The 16,507-nt window shown below is 59.5% G+C and overlaps 1 protein-coding gene across 5 annotated transcripts in view; it reads left to right on the top strand.

Moving 5' to 3' along the window:
- Positions 1–15,992, top strand: part of DPP9 (dipeptidyl peptidase 9) — a 34,615-nt gene extending 18,623 nt beyond the window's left edge. For 2 of the 5 annotated variants that reach the window (XM_058537353.1, XM_058537354.1), the window contains 11 exons: positions 1,041–1,141; positions 2,652–2,829; positions 3,043–3,205; positions 5,640–5,719; positions 8,237–8,389; positions 8,843–8,978; positions 10,546–10,691; positions 11,646–11,792; positions 12,986–13,138; positions 13,731–13,873; positions 15,215–15,992. In XM_058537353.1, the coding sequence (XP_058393336.1) occupies positions 1,041–1,141; positions 2,652–2,829; positions 3,043–3,205; positions 5,640–5,719; positions 8,237–8,389; positions 8,843–8,978; positions 10,546–10,691; positions 11,646–11,792; positions 12,986–13,138; positions 13,731–13,873; positions 15,215–15,668 (1,854 nt within the window). In that variant the 3' untranslated portion in view covers positions 15,669–15,992. Of the gene's footprint in view, positions 1–1,040; positions 1,142–2,651; positions 2,830–3,042; positions 3,206–5,639; positions 5,720–8,236; positions 8,390–8,842; positions 8,979–10,545; positions 10,692–11,645; positions 11,793–12,985; positions 13,139–13,730; positions 14,372–15,214 lie in introns of all 5 variants that reach the window. The other 3 variants (XM_058537355.1, XR_009219008.1, XM_058537352.1) reach the window with 3 other exon arrangements.
- Positions 15,993–16,507: the final 515 nt, after the last annotated feature.

Genomic DNA, 16,507 nt, shown 5'->3' with positions numbered 1-16,507 from the left:
GCCGTGGGGGCGCCAGGCGTCAAAGGGAAACACCACACCCATCAGAGGTTAGAGACTCAGGCAAGCCAAGGAACCTGTGCGTAGTTTTGCCAAAACACCTTTCTGTGTAATGTTCCAGAAAAAAGCAAAGCATGAGGTAAAATACACTTATTTCCCTAATTCAGGGGTTGGTTTTTGTTTGGGGCATGATTAGGCCCTGACCAAACCCCTTCTCCACTCATGACCAGAACATTCTGGCAGCTTTGACAGGGATCTGCCGTAAGCGGCCTTGCTGAGCTCCCCCAGCTGTTTGACATGGTTCCTGGCCCTGTCCAGCGAGCAGAGTCCTGTGGTGGGCCTCGAGGCATGCCCACTGAACAGGCAGCCAGGGGATGTGGGAGTGGTGGCCCACACGGGTATGGGGCGTGCTGAGGCCCTGCCTGCCTTTCTCCCCTCGGTCCCTCTGGGCAGATGCTGTGCCAGCCCCATTTAGGCTCGAGGAAGCTGCGGCGTCCAGGGCTGTGTCTTGCCCAAGGCCACTTGGCTCTGCATTGACGGCCCAGACCAGAACCCTCAGTTTCCAGCTGACAGGCTGCCCTAACAGAGTACCACAGACTGGGCGGTGTAAACCAGAGAAGGTTATTCTCTCCCAGTTCTGGAGGCGGGAAGTCAGAAATCAAGGTGCTGGCCGGGCTGGTTCCTTCTGAGGCTGTGAGGGAAGGATCTGTTCCAGGCCTCTCTCCTTGGCTTGTAGATGGCCGTCTCCTTATGTCTCGTCACAAGACATTCTCTCCCTGGGTGGTGTCCCTGTGTACATCTCCCCCGTTTATAAGGACACCGGGGACACCAGTCCTCCTGGATGGGGCCCACCCTACTCCAGTACAACCTCATCTTAGCTGATTTCACCTACAACCGCCCTGTCTCCAAATAAGGGCGCTCTCTGAGGTAGTGGGAGTCATGACTTCAACATCCGGACTTGGGGGAACACAGTGGGCCCGACAGTGGCCTGGGCAGTGTGTGGTCAGGCCGGAGTGTGACCAAGTCTGCTTTCTTTCCTTTAGATCGTCTCGACCCAGGAGAAGGAGCTGGTGCAGCCCTTCAGCACGCTCTTCCCAAAAGTGGAGTACATCGCCAGGGCCGGCTGGACCCGGGACGGAAAATAGTGAGTGTCCCTGTCAGGCGTGATCCGGGCAACACACACTTGGGGCCCAGGGACCCTGGGTGGTGAGAAACACAGCGTCACCAGATAGAGGGGGCCCCTGCTGCCCACATGAAGGACAGAAATCTCTAAATCAGGGCCCCCAGCCACCGCCCGCGAGCCAAGTCCAGCACGCTGCCAATCTTTGTGTGGCCTAGGAGCCAAAAACGGCTTTTATGGTTTTAAATGATTGAGAGGAAAAATCCAAAGAAGGATAATATTCAGTCACACATGAACATGATGTGAAGTCCACATTTCAGCATTCATGAGTAGTACAGTTTCGTTGGCACGTGGCCATGCACAGCAGACTCGTTTGTTTACGGCTCATCCGTGGCCGTTTTTGTGCTACGACCACAGCGTTGGGTAGTTTTGAACAAAACTGTGTGGCCCACGAAGCCGAGATATTTACTCGCTGAGCCCTTTACAGAAAAAGGTGCTTCCTGCTCTCCAGACACTCGCCAGGCCCCTTCCCCACAGAGACAGCCAGGCTCAGCTCAGTGCCGTGGGCAGGCCACAGGCTCACGCCCGGTCTCACATCTCCACAGGTTCTGCTCTGATCTGGTTTTCGTGTTCCTGTCAAGGTGCTGCTTTCCACTTGTAGTACCGACAGGTCTCCATTTAAAATACATTTAAGGGCTGGCCCCGTGGTTTAGCGGTTAAGTGCGTGCGCTCCGCTACTGGCGGCCTGGGTTCGGATCCCGGGCGCGCCCCGACGCCCCGCTTCTCCGGCCATGCTGGTGCCACGTCCCACATACAGCAACTAGAAGGATGTGCAGATATGACACACAACTGTCTACTGGGGCTTTGGGGGAGAAAAAGGAGGAGGATTGGCAATAGATGTTAGCTTAGAGCCAGCCTTCCTCAGCAAGAAGAGGAGGATTAGCACGGATGTTAGCTCAGGTCTGATCTTCCTCACACAAAAAAAATAATAATAATACATTTAAGTTAAAAAATTGTCCGTTTCGGGCTGGCCCTGGTGGCATAGTGGTTAAGTTTGGCACGCTCTGCTTTGGCAGCCTGGGTTCGGATCCTGGGCACGGACCTACACCACTGGTCTATTAGTGGCCATGCTGTGGCGGTGGCCCACGTAAAAAATGAAAAAAGAGGAGGATTAGCAACGGTTGTTACCTCAGGGCAAATTTTCGTCAGCAAAACGAAAACAAAAAAATTTTCTGTATTGAGCAAAATATGAAATGAAACAAAGGATAGTACGCGTGGGCTGAGGATCTGGCAGAAATCGTGAAGTTTGCAGGACGCTGTTCTAAGACTTAATGACGTGGGACGTTTCCAGAACAATCAGATGATGGAGTTCTGGTGTCCCTCCTGTCTCCCCCGAGTGCACTGCCAGCCAGGACAGCTTTGTGTGCTGCGGGGTTACTTGTCACTGTAGGTGAAGTCGGCAAAGGGGCCCGTCCGCCACCTGGCTTGCCTCCGACGGCCCCTGAGGCCCGGCTCCTCTCTCCTGCCCTCTCAGTGCCTGGGCCGTGTTCCTGGACCGGCCCCAGCAGCGGCTCCAGCTGGCCCTCCTCCCCCCGGCCCTGTTCATCCCCACCACCGAGAACGAGGAACAGCGGGCCGCCTTCGCCAAAGCCGTGCCCAGGGACGTGCAGCCGTACGTGGTGTACGAGGAGGTCACCGACGTGTGGATCAACGTAAGGGCAGGGGCGGGGGCACGGGGTGTGCAGGCTGAGTGGGCCCCCGTGTGGAGAGGCGAGCTCGGGCGGGGGGGGAGAGAGCCCGCGAGGTTTGCCCTCCACCTGAGCCCGGCCAGCTGCCAGAGCCTCACCCTCCTCGGTGGGGCGGGGCGGGGCCCCAAGTTCTTGCACCCCACCTTCTGACGAGTCTTCTCTCTTCTGCCCGGACAGGTTCATGACATCTTCTATCCCTTCCCCCAATCAGAGGGAGACGACGAGCTCTGCTTCATCCGCGCCAACGAATGCAAAACCGGCTTCTGCCACCTGTACAAGGTCACCGCCATTCTCAAGCCCAGAGGCTACGACTGGACCGAGCCCTTCAGCCCCGGGGAAGGTGAGTGAAGCCTGACTCAGGCCTTGCCCATCGAGTCATCCATCTGTGACTCAGTGCACTGTTTGTTCCCTGACTCCTTCCTGTGACCATGGGCACGCCCCACGAGGGAGGAGCACAGATGAGTAAGACACCAGCCCTTCCCACACATCATTCACACTCTGGATGCCAGGCCCTTCGCACACCAGGGGTCGGCGAACTATAGCCCGCAGGTCAAATCCGGCCCACCACCTAGTTTTATAAATAAAGTTTTATTGGCATGTGGTCACGCCCATTCATTTACGTATCATCTGTGGCTGTTTTCATGCCACAACAGCAGAGTTGAGTGGTGTGATAGAAACTGTACGTCTCACAAAGCTGAAAATATTTGCTATGTGGCCCTTTATGGGAAAAGTGCCAACCCCTGCTCTTGGTGCTAGGAATATTGTTGTAGAAAGAGGAAAGGAAAACCCTGCTCTAGTGTAGGAGACAGGCAGTAGTCCCCGAACAAGGAAAGAGGCTGTGTCGGGAGGGATGAGCATGGCGGAGGGAAATGCAGCAGGATGAGAGGGTAGAGAGGGAGGGGCCTTCTTTTTAGAATGGGAGATCAGGAGGACATATCTGGATAATCTGCCATGGAGCAGAGACCTGGACGAGTTGGCAGAGGCAGCCACACAGAGCCCTCCAGGCTGCGGGAGCAGCCTGTGGAAAGGTCCTGGGGCAGGACCAGGCCTGGCGTGTTGGAGGAACAGGGAGGAGGCCGTGTGGCTGGAGCAGAGGGAGCGAGGGGGGAGAGAGGGAGGAGGGAGGGCAGGGAGGGGACGGGGTAGGCTGTGCAGGGCCGTGTGGGCCATGGGAGGACTTGGGCGTCGGCCATCGATCTTAATTCGGTTTAAATGATTCCTGTGGTTGTTTTGTGGAGTATAGCCTGAAAGGTGAGGAGAGGTGACAGGACCAGGGTCATGGCTGCGAGTGAGCTGCCCTGGGTAGATTTGATACGGGACATACTTTGAATTGTCAGCGTTTTGCTTTTCGGTTTGTCTGTCTGGCTGGCTTACCCATCACCGCCCAACGCTGGGAGGTTGCACTTGGAAAATCCTCGTTTCCGCCTCTGGAAATGGGTAGGCTGAGAGCGGGATTTTGCCTGGTGGTTGTCGGGTGGAACTTGCAGCAGGTGCCCCTCGGGGGGCCTCCTGCCTCCGCGGTGGGCCCACCCGGTTTCCCATCCACCCTGCCAGGGGGCCCGCCTGCGTCCCCACTCGCTCTTCCTGTCACGTGGCTCCCACCTCCTCGATGGCAGTTGAACAGATGAGAAGGCGAGACCCCAGTCACTTGGGAGCAGGAAGAATGAGTTCCTGAGAGGGCGCCCGGGAAGTGGGAGGGAAGTCGGGAGCCTGGGGGACGGGGTGAGGGCCGGGGACCGTGCTGGTGCTCGCAGGAGGAGGGGTCTTCCCACAAGGTGGCTTTCGCAGCAGAAGGTCCTGCAAGAGACGGCCGGGCAGGTGTCGGCGGGACCGTCTGGGCCGTGAGGAGCGTGGGCTTGAATCCCGAGGGCCGAAGAGACTCGGGCGAGAGGGAGCGGAGAGCTCAGAGGAGGTGCAGCGAGGCAGGGGGCCAGCCAGGCTGAGCCATCGTCCAGGCCTCACGGGGGCACAGCAGGAGAATTGGGGGGCACGCCCGGCCTAGGATGCAGAGGCTGTAGGCCGGCAGTTGGTGAATCGGTGGGGGCGCGCCCAAGAGGGGCCCCTGTGCAGTTTAGCTCCCACCCCGCACACTCCTCCATGGGCCCAACAGAGAACGGGCGTCGGCAAAGGTTTGAATGAGCAGGAAGCCAGGCGTGCGCAGCCTCCACATGAGGGAGGGACACGGGAGGAGCGTCCTTCCCTCCCAGATCATGATGGGACCGTCGCTCGGCCCCTTCTCTGCACCAGAAGCTTCTGTCTGCCCACGCCCTAGTATTTGTGCACAGGGCACTTGTCTCTCCCTGGATAAACGTTTACCAAAGTTGGCTTTAGACCCGAAAGAATACAAAAGAAGCATTAGCCATCGCTCGTGAGCTGTCTCAATAAGTTTCTGACACATTTTAATCAAGATCTGGTTCTCCAAAATCCCAACCTGTCCTAAGAGGTCACCAGTCCAGGGCCTGAAGGGTGGCGGTTCGACTGGCACAGGGTTCTAGAATTGGGCACTTCTGATGAAAATGCAGATTCCTGGTTTGTTTTGGGTAATGCTGGGCCCACCGTCAACGTGATGGGAACTCTGCCCACAGCCCCCTAGGCCAGTGTGGTGCGTCTGCCCTGTCTCAGGCTCAGCCCACCGCCCTCCCATCGACCACCTGGCCTGGGACGCGTGGGCTCCATGGCAAGTTTGCTTCGGTGGAGTTTGGCCTGGGTGCCTTGGGGTCCCCGTCACAGCTTCCCCGATCCCCCTTCACCTCTTTTCCTTTGCTTACTTCCAGATGAATTTAAATGCCCCATCAAGGAGGAGATCGCGCTGACCAGCGGTGACTGGGAGGTTTTGGCAAGGCACGGCTCCAAGGTACCAGAGTCTCCATGCACAGTAGTAAATGCACACATGCACACACACACATGCGGACACACACACGCATGCACACTCCAGCCCCCTTCCAGATCTCTCGTGCCTGTGCCTCCTCTCTTCCGTCTCAGCCCCTCTTCCCTCCTCCTCTGCTCCCTCCACTGCTCCACCACGCCCAGGGCCACAGGGGCTGTGGCTCCAACCAGCCGGAGACACCCTGGGTCCAGGACACGGGCGGTTCCGAGCACCCGCTGTTGGATCCTGGTGGGAGGGCCCTGGCGCATGCTCAGTGCTGCCTGGAGCATCCCGTTAGCCTTCTTCCGCTCCATGAAACCATCTGTCCCCAGGACAGCAGTTTGTGGGACATTCATGGTGCCTACTGTGGCATTGTCCCGCAGCTTCCAACCAGAGCCCACCCCCACGCCTGCTTCTGGGGGATTCTGGAACAAAAAATGCAGCGACAGGGACGAGAGATGTACCTTCAACTCCCCCAAACGCACCGTCGTAAACACGTGGCGAGCCTTTGCCTCTGCCTAGAGTGTCTTTACAGGGCTCAGGTCTACAGAATTCGAGATTTCACGGAGGGTCCCTTAATCAGACTTCCTGGATCCCTACCTCACACCAGCACCATCGACTTAGACATAAACAGTGAAGCCGTACAAGTGACTAGGGGGAGATGTAGACAAACTCATGGTCCAGAGGTTGGGGAGGTCTTGTCAAGTTGTGAAACTGTGCAGCCGGTCCTGATACTGTCGGATTTCACATGCACATCTTTGTGTGTGAGGCGAGGTCAGAGGTTGGGCACCCAAAGGTTAAGTGGCAGTCACCTACCCTCAGCGGCTCTGCCGTGGTTGCAGCCAGTCCTGCTGGAGGCACCCCCGGCTCACAGCCCAGCTCTGCCCCTCACCCTCTGGGTACTGACACTCAGTTTCCTCATCTGTAGAATGGGACCACTGGGACCATCGGGTAGCTCTCACCTCCTCGTCTCTACAGCAAGGTCTCTCTCTTGGGCACTGCTGACATTTGGGTCTAGATCATTCTCTGTGTGGGGCCATCCTGGGCACTGTGGGGTATTGAGCAGCACCCCTGGCCCCCACCCACTCGATGCCAGGAGCACCCCACCCCCACCTCAGGTGTGATGACCACAAATGACTCCAGAGGTTGCCACACGTGCCCTGGGGGGCAGAATTGCTCTGGGTGAGGACCCTGGCTTAAAGTAACTTGAAGCCCTCGGCACACGTAGCGTCTGACACACGCGGGGTTAAAACCTTTCTCTGTCATTGTGACTGTTACGGTTGGCACGGCTCTTTACCCAGAAGTGAAAAAAAAAAGCAAGAACATTTTAAAAATTAAAAAGGGCAAGAGTGGCCTCTCCCGTCCCCACTGGTGGCCATGCACACCGTCTACCTTCCAGGCAGCCTGTGCTGGCAGAGGGCGGTTCTGGCCTGCCCGGCCCGTTTCAGTGTCCCCTCAGCCCCCCGAAGGCCCCACGGCCTCGCTGGGACACGAAGCCTAGCGAGCTGGAGAGCGCCTCCTTCCCCATTTGTGTAACTTCTCACGGGGTCCTCGTCACAGAACTGGCACATAATGACGTGGTTTGGGGTCTTCCAACGACATCCTTTATTTCTAGAAAATGTGCATTTATTTTAAAAGTACGGTAACAACAAACACGTCAGCATTTGTTGTAAAAATGAAATAGTTCCATGGGGCTGGCCCGGTGGCATAGTGGGGAAGTTCGCACGCTCTGCTTCGGTGGCCCGGGGTTTGCAGGTTCGGATCCTGGGCACGTACCTATGCCCCGCTTATCAAGTCATGCCTTGGCAGGCATCCCACGTATAACGTAGAGGAGGATGGGCACGGATGTTAGCCCAGGGCCAGTCTTCCTCAGCAAAAAGAGGAGGATTGGCATCGGATGTTAGCTCAGGGCTGATCTTCTTCAGCAAAACAAAAAATCGAAAGTTCTAGACAAGACTAAAGTCAGAATCCCCCTCGATCCCCACCCTGGACCCCCGTAGCCTCTTCCCCTCGGTAAGTGACCATGGTGGGAAGTCACTGCCGATCTTTCTTGTTTTCACGTGTCTCCGTAGGATATATATAGCATCACTGTTTAGGGGAGTTGTAGGGTTTTTGAAAGTAGTTTTATGTGGCCACAGAGAGTTGTGCCATAATTGTGAAACCAATCCCGTCTTCCTGGGGGCATCACCTGAGAACCACACTGGGCTCTGATGGGGGTCCTCCCAGGAAACGGGTGGGGCAGGGCGTTACCACTTCTGAACACTGAGCACCTGGGTCAGAGGGACAGGCTGACCCCGCTCAGGGCCAGCGCGGCGGGGCTAGTGTGCCGAGGGCCCAGGACGGCCCCTCCCTCAGCCTCTGTCCCAGGCACTGCTCCCTCCCTGTGGGGGCAGCAGGAGGGGCCGGGACCCCTCCACTGGGCGTCAGCCCTCCTCCCCCAGCTGCCATGGGAAGGGAGGCACGGGAAGCCTGGGGCCGAGTCACGAGGAGTCTGTGCCCCCGCAGATCTGGGTCAACGAGGAGACGAAGCTCGTGTACTTCCAAGGCACGAAGGACACGCCCCTGGAGCACCACCTCTATGTGGTCAGCTACGAGTCGGCCGGCGAGATCGTGCGCCTCACCACGCCCGGCTTCTCCCACAGCTGCTCCATGAGCCAGGTGGGCACTTCCCCGATGCTCCTGACGGCGCTGTCCCGACACCCACGCTTAGCCTCTTGGAACATTCTAGAACGCCAGGCAGCAGATGTGCACAGGGCCACTCCCGGCCCAGGGCAAGCATTTGGCTGTAGAACCAGCAAGATGAGTGGGCTCTGGCATCGGACAGATCTGGGTCTGACCCCTGGGACCATCAGTTACCCCTCGGGGGCCCCTGGCCAGGGGCAGATTCCTCCCGGCCTCAGTTTGCTTATCTGCAAAATGGGGTGATGGTAGTAGCACCCGCCCCGTGTGGGTGGGGTTTTGAGGTTTAAATGAGGGAACACACAGCGCAAAGTCGGTAAATGGTCGATGAAGGTTGGTGGGCGACGGGGGCCCAGGGAGCCGAAGCCCAGGGGGTGAGAGGGGGGTGCGCACAGGCATCGTGTGGTGCTCAGCGTCCCCGTCCGCCCGCAGAACTTCGACATGTTCGTCAGCCACTACAGCAGTGTGGGCACACCGCCCTGCGTGCACGTCTACAAGCTGAGCGGCCCCGACGACGACCCTCTGCACAAGCAGCCCCGGTTCTGGGCCAGCATGATGGAGGCAGCCAGTGAGTAACCCCGGGGCCCCTGACTGCGTCCTTCCACCCGGGAGCCTTGGCTGGCCCGGCTGTAACGTGGGATGTGGCCCCATTAAATGACGCTGGTGACGGGCTGTCCTGGCGGGCGCGAGGCGGCGAGCGGCCCAGAGCCCTGCCTGCTCGGCGCCCCTGGCCCCTCCCGGGAGCCCCAAGAACTTGGCATCGAACATAACCACTGGCCCTGACTGTCCTGCGGGCCCTGCCACCCGGGACGCTCTCATTTCTGTGCCGCAATTAATAGGTGACAGCACAGAGCACAGACTCAGTTCAGGAGCCGGCCTCCCAGACAGAGGGCCCCCGCACAGGACATCCTCGTCCTCACGGGCAGCCGTCTCCAAGGGCAGAGCAGACGCTCAGAAGCCTTTGTCTGTGGAAGGGACCAGGGGGTCAGTCTCGAGTGGGGCCTCGGGGAACAGGAGCTTGTCATTTGGCCATGAGCCTGGAGGACGGCCAGGGCCCTGATCAGGGGACCCCGGGTTCCAATTCTGGCCGCAGAACTGTAGGCAAGTCAGTTCGTCTCCCTTAAATGTTCCTTATGTACAGGATGGTACAAAGCAGTCTGTAGGATGAAAACCAAACGCACTGTACAGCGCCTAGGGCACGGGAATCCCTCACTAAAAGGATCCCTTCCCTGACTGCAGACCTGCCACTTGCCAGATTTCCAGAACATTCTAGGAAATAAGAATCTCTGGCGTGTGTGGGGTGTTTTATGGGCTACAAAGCATCTTGTTATATCCTCACTCCCCGGAACCTCAGTAGATAAAAGGCCTCCTCCATCCCATAGCTCAGCTGTGACTCTCCCCGCATCACCACGGGGCGTGACGGAGCAGGAACTCTGCCCTGGTTTTTCAGATGAGGAATCCTCCGGTCCCCAGCCCTGGGTTTGCAGGCAGGGGGACTAGGGCTCGTTTCCCACACTCCCAGCCTTGCCGTGACCACCTCTGTGAGGAGTTGGCAGACTACAGCCCGTGGGCCAGGTCTGGCCACAGCTGATCATTTATGCGTCGTCTGTGGCCACTTTAGCGCTGAAATCCTGAAGCTGAGGCAAAGGACATAGAATGTCTCCTAAAGCCAAAAATATGTCCTCTCTGGCCTTTTACACAGAGCATTTGCCGACCCCTGACTTGCGTTACCTCTTAATTAACTTTCCATCCACTCACCCTATTCACCTAAATGCACTTATCTTGAGAAAGATTTCTCCTCACCACGATTGCAGACTAGTGTTGCTTTGCAACAGTAAAGGTAATCATAAAAATCAGAGAGAAGCAGACCACAAAATAGGCTGTGAATCAAATTCCAGAGGTGTTGTCAGCTCCGTAGGGGACCAGCGAGCCTCGGGCCTGCTGCAGAAGGTTCTGGCCAGACGGCGGCCTGGCATGCGCACGCTCACAGGGCACAGAGTCACTTCTGGTCCTCAGATTTTGATGTAAACCGTCGGGAAACACAGGTGGGGTGCGGCTGGGGGCCGGGCAGTGGACTGTGGGTGTCAGCCAGACGTGCGGGCTCCCCAGTAGCCACAGCCCCTCTGTCCCCGCAGGCTGCCCTCCGGATTACGTGCCCCCGGAAATCTTCCATTTCCACACGCGGACCGACGTGCGTCTCTACGGCATGATCTACAAGCCGCACGCCGTGCAGCCAGGGAAGAAGCATCCCACCGTCCTCTTCGTGTATGGAGGCCCCCAGGTGGGTGCCGGCCCTGGTCCCCAGACCCCCCTCCCTCCACGCCAGGACTCGGGGGGCCCTGGCACCTCCCAGTGCCCCGCCCTGTGCCCACTGACCGCGCAGGGCTCCAGGGGCCCCTCACTCCTGCCTCTGGGTCTCTGCACACCCCACCCTCCCCCACAGCTTCCCCCTCCCCTTCTCCCTCCACCTGTTGATGCCCCCTGGTGCCTCTGGGAAATGCCCTCGATCCCCCTGTGTCTGTCTGGGCCACCTGCCCAGCAGTGACCCGCCCTCACCCTGGTCACCTGCTTGGGGATGGAGGTGGGCGTGGCCCTGGGCCCAGTGCCCTGAGAAGGGGCCAGCAGGCAGCCTGGCAGGCGGGTCCATCTAAGGCAGCCGTTCTCCCCCGGGGGATTCTGCACCCTGGGGACACCTGTGGTTGTCACAACTATGGTGGGGGTGCCCCTGGCATCTAGTGGGTAGGGGCCAGGGATGCTGTCAGTGCCCTACGGTACCCAGGACACCCCATGACAGAGAAGATCCGACCCCTGAATATTAATAGTGCCAGTGTGAGGACTGGGTTAAGTCACTCAGAAGACACAGCCGCCCGCCGCCACCAGCCTGCCTCCCTCCCCCACGGGGTGTGGTGTCTGATGGAGACAGCCGAGGGGAGAAAAGAGGCAGAAGGCGGCTGAAGAAGTGGAGAGATTCCAGGGAGGGCCTGGGGCTGTGACGGGGGCCTGGTGGGGCCTTCCTCTCTGCAGCACGTCCCGAGCACAGGGCCTGCTGCAGAGTGGGCCCGTCTGACCCGTGCACTCCCCTGCGGCCACAGCCCTTCGGGCCATCTGTAGGCTTCACGATACAGTGCAGGCGCCCCACTTAGGCCATAAGCCCCCTGCCCCCGATCCTGCTGGCGTCTGGGGCTGGATTTCTTACCATCCGAGCAAAGCCGCATGTCCTCGCCTCGCCCCACAGGTGCAGCTGGTGACTAACTCCTTCAAAGGAATCAAGTATTTGCGGCTCAACACGCTGGCATCCCTGGGCTACGCTGTGGTCGTCATAGATGGCAGGGGCTCCTGTCAGCGAGGGCTTCGGTTCGAAGGGGCCCTGAAAAACCAAATGGTAACTGCTCTTCCCAGTCTGTCTGGGCCCTTCCTGTGTGGTGAAGGGAGATCTGGGGTTTGAGGCGGCCCTGGGGGCCCTCCCTCAAGGACAGTGCTGGCTGGGATGCCAGGCAGAGGGGGGGACCTTTTGGAACCAAGGGGAATGTCTGCTCTGCTGCTCAGCTCTGAGCTGCGCCCCATGGGGACAAAGGTGTACACACATCCCCCTGGTGCCTGAGACCCAGATACAGCCAGACACTCAGTACAGGCCCCGGGCGGCAGGAAGTCCCAAGGGCTGGGCCAGGCAGGGAGGTGGCTGGAGAAGTAGTGCTGATGGTGATGGTGGTGATGGTGATGACGGTGGTGGTGACGGTGGTGATGATGTTGATGATGATGGTTGATGATGATGGTGATGTTGATGATGATGATGGTGATGATGATGATGATAGTGATGTTGATGATGGTGGTGATGATGATGGTGACGATGGTGATGGTGATGATGGTGATGATGATGATGGTGGTGATGATGGTGATGTTGATGATGGTGATGTTGATGATGGTGGTGATGATGATGGTGATGTTGATGGTGGTGGTGATGATGGTGATGTTGGTGGTGGTGATGATGGTGATGGTGGTGATGGGTGGTGATGGTTGGTGGTGGTGGTGATGATGGTGGTGATGGTGGTGGTGGTGGTGATGGTGGTGATGATGGTGATAATGATGGAGATGATGATGGAGGTGATGATGGTGGTGATGATGGAGATGGTGATGGTGGTGGTGGTGGTGGTGATGATGGTGGAGGTGATGATGATGATGGTGGTGGTGGTGATGATGGTGATGATGATGGAGGTGATGATGGTGGCGATGGTAGTGGTGGTGATGGTGGTGATGGTGGTGATGGTGATGGTGGTGATGGAGATGATGATGGTGGTAATGATGGTTGTGGTGGTGGTGGTGGTGGTAATGAAGATGGAGATAATGGGCATGGTAAGGATGATGAGCATGGTGGGCAAAGTTGGTGCTGGGCTTGTGTCTGACTGCCACCCTGGAGAGCAGGCAGGGAGGGTGTGAACAGGGCCTGGAGGAGAGGTGGCTTCCAGAGAGCTGCTTTTGATCCAAGAGGGAGAGGGCTCCCTGCAAGGGACAGAGGTGGGACAGCAGGGCACACGCCCGGGAGGAGGCGACTCAGAGGTGCCCGGCCTCGTCCCCCAGGGCCAGGTGGAGATCGAGGACCAGGTGGAGGGCTTGAGGTTTGTGGCTGAGAAGTACGGCTTCATCGACCTGAGCCGGGTCGCCATCCACGGCTGGTCCTACGGAGGCTTCCTCTCGCTCATGGGGCTGATCCACAAGCCACAGGTGTTCAAGGTGGGTCCCGCCCCGCCCCTCCCTCCTGTCTGCCGGCGCCCGCCCGTGCCCCTCGGAGCCCGCCCCCCGGGAGGCATCTCGGCAGGGGCCTTGCCACGTGGCTGTTTCTCCCCGCAGCAGCCCCAACGGGGCCGAGCCCCCCTCCTCATTGCCCGCCACTGCTGACCCCAGGATGGCATCCGGCTGTACAAAACCCCGCCAGCAGCTCTCTGTGGGAGGCTGAGCCCGGGACCCCGGCCTCGGATGGGCAGAGGTGGGGCATGGTGTGAAGAGCGTCGGGGGGAGGGGCCCCCAGGCCGGCGGCACTGTCAGGGCACCGCGGGCGGCGATGAGGAGGAGGAGGCAGGAAGGCAGTGGGACCAGGGAGGGGCCGATCCCGCCCTCCCTCGACAGCGCACGGTCCACGGGGGACACACGGTCTGAGGGCCCCTCCCCCGCCAGCCCCGTGTGCATGCCCGCTCCTCACGTCCTCCTGGGGAGGCCCCGGGACGGCCGGCCGAGCGTGGGCTCCCAGGTCCTGACCTGTGTGTGTCTCTCTCTCTCCTCCTGTCTCTCTCTCTCTCTCCGCCTGTCCATCCCCTGTGGCCCTCAGGTGGCCATTGCGGGCGCCCCAGTCACAGTCTGGATGGCTTACGACACAGGGTACACGGAACGCTACATGGACGTCCCGGAGAACAACCAGCTCGGCTACGAGGCGGGTTCCGTGGCCCTGCACGTGGAGAAGCTGCCCAATGAGTAAGGCCCCGGCCACCCCGGCCGTCTGGGCTCTGAGGCCCCCAGGCTGCCCCATGAAGCTGGGCGGCTGCGCCCTCCGCCTCCTGCTGCGCTCCTGTGGCTTCACTCCTCCCTGTCTGCCTGCGCCTCGCATCCCCTCCTGCCACCCTCCCTCCTCACCGCTCCGCGCTGAAGCGGCATCCGGGGTGCTGTCCTTCCAGAAAGATGGAAGGAAGGATCTAGAATCATGCCACTTCGCACACATGGGCTTCCCTCACCCCCAGGCCCGCAGCCCACCGTGAGCCCGTCCATCAGTCTTGAACCTGAACGGCCTCGGTCTTGCAGGCTTTGACACTCTGTGGTTCGGGCCACGGGTCCACAACGGTTGTACCATCCGGGTCTGTGGGACCAGCTCTGATGTCCCATGTCACAGTTTTGGCATTGGTTTCTGAGTCTGACTGAAAGAAGACGATGTTGGGTGCTTCCTGGTGCGGCTCTGCTGGTGAACCTCCGCCCCAGGTCCACACCTTGATGATGGTGTTCTCGGGCTTTCATCACAGGCCGACCCCACCTGGGCCCCTCTCCCAGCGAGGCTGTCAGTCTGGTCTGGGGTGCAGCCTGGGTCAGCCGTGGGTGCCAGCGTGCAGCCAAGCTTGAAACCCACTGCTCTAGACCTGTGCTATCCTAGAGCCAGCAGCCGCCATAGCCACTGAAATTCAAATTTACATTCATTCACATTCACTGAATTAGTAAATGCATCGAGACAGACCAGATTGGTGGTTGCTGGGGATGGGGAGTGACTGCTGATGGGCACGGGGTTTTCCTTTGGAGCGATGGAATGTTCTGGAACTAGATTGAGGTGATGGTTGCGCAACATTGTGGATGCACCAAATGCCCCTGAACCGTTCGCTTTAAAATGAGTTAGTTTTAGGTTACGTGAACTTCACCTCAAGAAATTATTTTTAAAAATCAAAACTGAAAAAACAAAGTCTCTTGGCTACTGTTGTCACATTTCAAGTGCTCAGTAGCCACACGTGGTGATGATGGTGGAGACGGCGTGGGGCAGGACAGGTCTAGAACATTCCATCCTCCCAGAGTGCCATGGGACAGCACTGCTCTAGAAGCTTCCCAGTAGCTCAGGGCGTCCTGCGCACAGCCCCGCACACACCCCTCGACTCCTTGCCTGGAAGGAAGCAAAGGGGCCTCGGGGGAGCGCCAGTTGTCCCCAGGCTTTCCCATCCGCCACCGCCTGTTTGCTGAGCTGCTGCTTCTATCCTCCCTGCGCTGGGGCTGGGGAGGGACTCGGCCCCCCGGGGAGAGGAGGGTCCCACCTCAGACCCTCACCCCCACCTTGTCTTCCAGGCCCAACCGCCTGCTCATCCTGCACGGCTTCCTGGATGAGAACGTGCACTTTTTCCACACCAACTTCCTCGTCTCCCAGCTGATCCGAGCGGGGAAACCTTACCAGCTCCAGGTGGGTGGCTCCTGGACGTGTCCGGGCCCCTCCCCAGGGAGCCGGCGGGGTGGGCAGCGGCGGGTCGGGGCCAGGCCGCCTCCCCGGGGGCCTCTGGTTCACTGTCCGCTGCCCGCCTCCACCCCACCCCCGACTGCCCCGCTCTCACCTGGGCCCCGTCTGGCGACGTTCATTGTCCTTTATCCAGCAAACACGGAGTGCTCGCCCCCGTCTGACTGCCCCTTGTGCCGGGAACACCAGAAACGGGCCAGACTCGCCCCAGCCCACGGCCCAGTGGGGGAGGTAGATGTTACCGAAGTCGTTGCGCGTGCGTTTCATTTCAAACCAAGAAACTTGCTCTGAAGGAACCGTACAGAGTGCTGAGAGCATCTAACGGGGGGTGTTACCTTGGTTGGGGGTCAGAGAAGATTTCCCTGCGGAGGTGACATTTAAGGGGGCTAAACAATGAGTGGGGAGTCAGCTAGGCCTGGGGGAGCCGCCCTGCCCTGGCTGACACCAGGCAAAGGAAAGGGGTAGGAGGGAGCAGCTCCTGGACAGGAGACCAGGGTGGCTGGAGCAGGCCGGAGAGGAGTTGGGGACCAGGGCAGGGGTGCTGGGTAGGGCCCGCTGGGCTGGCCTCGGGTGAGGGCGGGGCTTCAGCAGTAAGGAGGCGGTCCTTGGAGGGTGGGGGCGGGGCCTCAGCAGTAAGGAGGTGGGCCTTGTAGGTGAGGGCGGGGCTTTAGCAGTAAGGGCGCGGTCCTTGCAGATGAGGGGTGGGGCCTCAGCAGTAAGGAGGCAGGCCTTGGAGGTGGGGGCGGGGCCTCAGCCGTGAGGAGGCGGGCCTTGGGGTGAGGGGCGAGGCCTCAGCAGTAAGGAGGCGGGCCTTGGAGGTGAGGGCGGGGGCCTCAGCAGTAAGGAGGTGGGCCTTGTAGGTGAGGGCGGGGCTTTAGCAGTAAGGGGTGGGCCTTGGATGTGAGGGCGGGGGCTTCAGCAGTAAGGGAGCGGTCCTTGGAAGTGGGAGCGGGGTCTCAGCCGTGAGGAGGCGGGCCTTGGAGGTGGGGGCGGGGCCTCAGCAGTAGGAGGTGGGCCTTGGAGGTGGGGGCGGGGCTTCAGCAGTAAGGAGGCGGTCCTTGGAGGTGAGGGCGGGGCCTCAGCAGTAAGGAGGTGGGCCTTGTAGGTGAGGGCGGGGCTTTAGCAGTAAG

The sequence above is a fragment of the Diceros bicornis genome, unplaced genomic scaffold (assembly GCF_020826845.1).
Source record: "Diceros bicornis minor isolate mBicDic1 unplaced genomic scaffold, mDicBic1.mat.cur scaffold_301_multi, whole genome shotgun sequence".
Classification (NCBI taxonomy): Eukaryota; Metazoa; Chordata; class Mammalia; order Perissodactyla; family Rhinocerotidae; genus Diceros; species Diceros bicornis.
The sequence above is the reverse complement of the archived record's forward strand: the minus strand, read 5'-3'. Positions and strand labels throughout refer to the sequence as shown.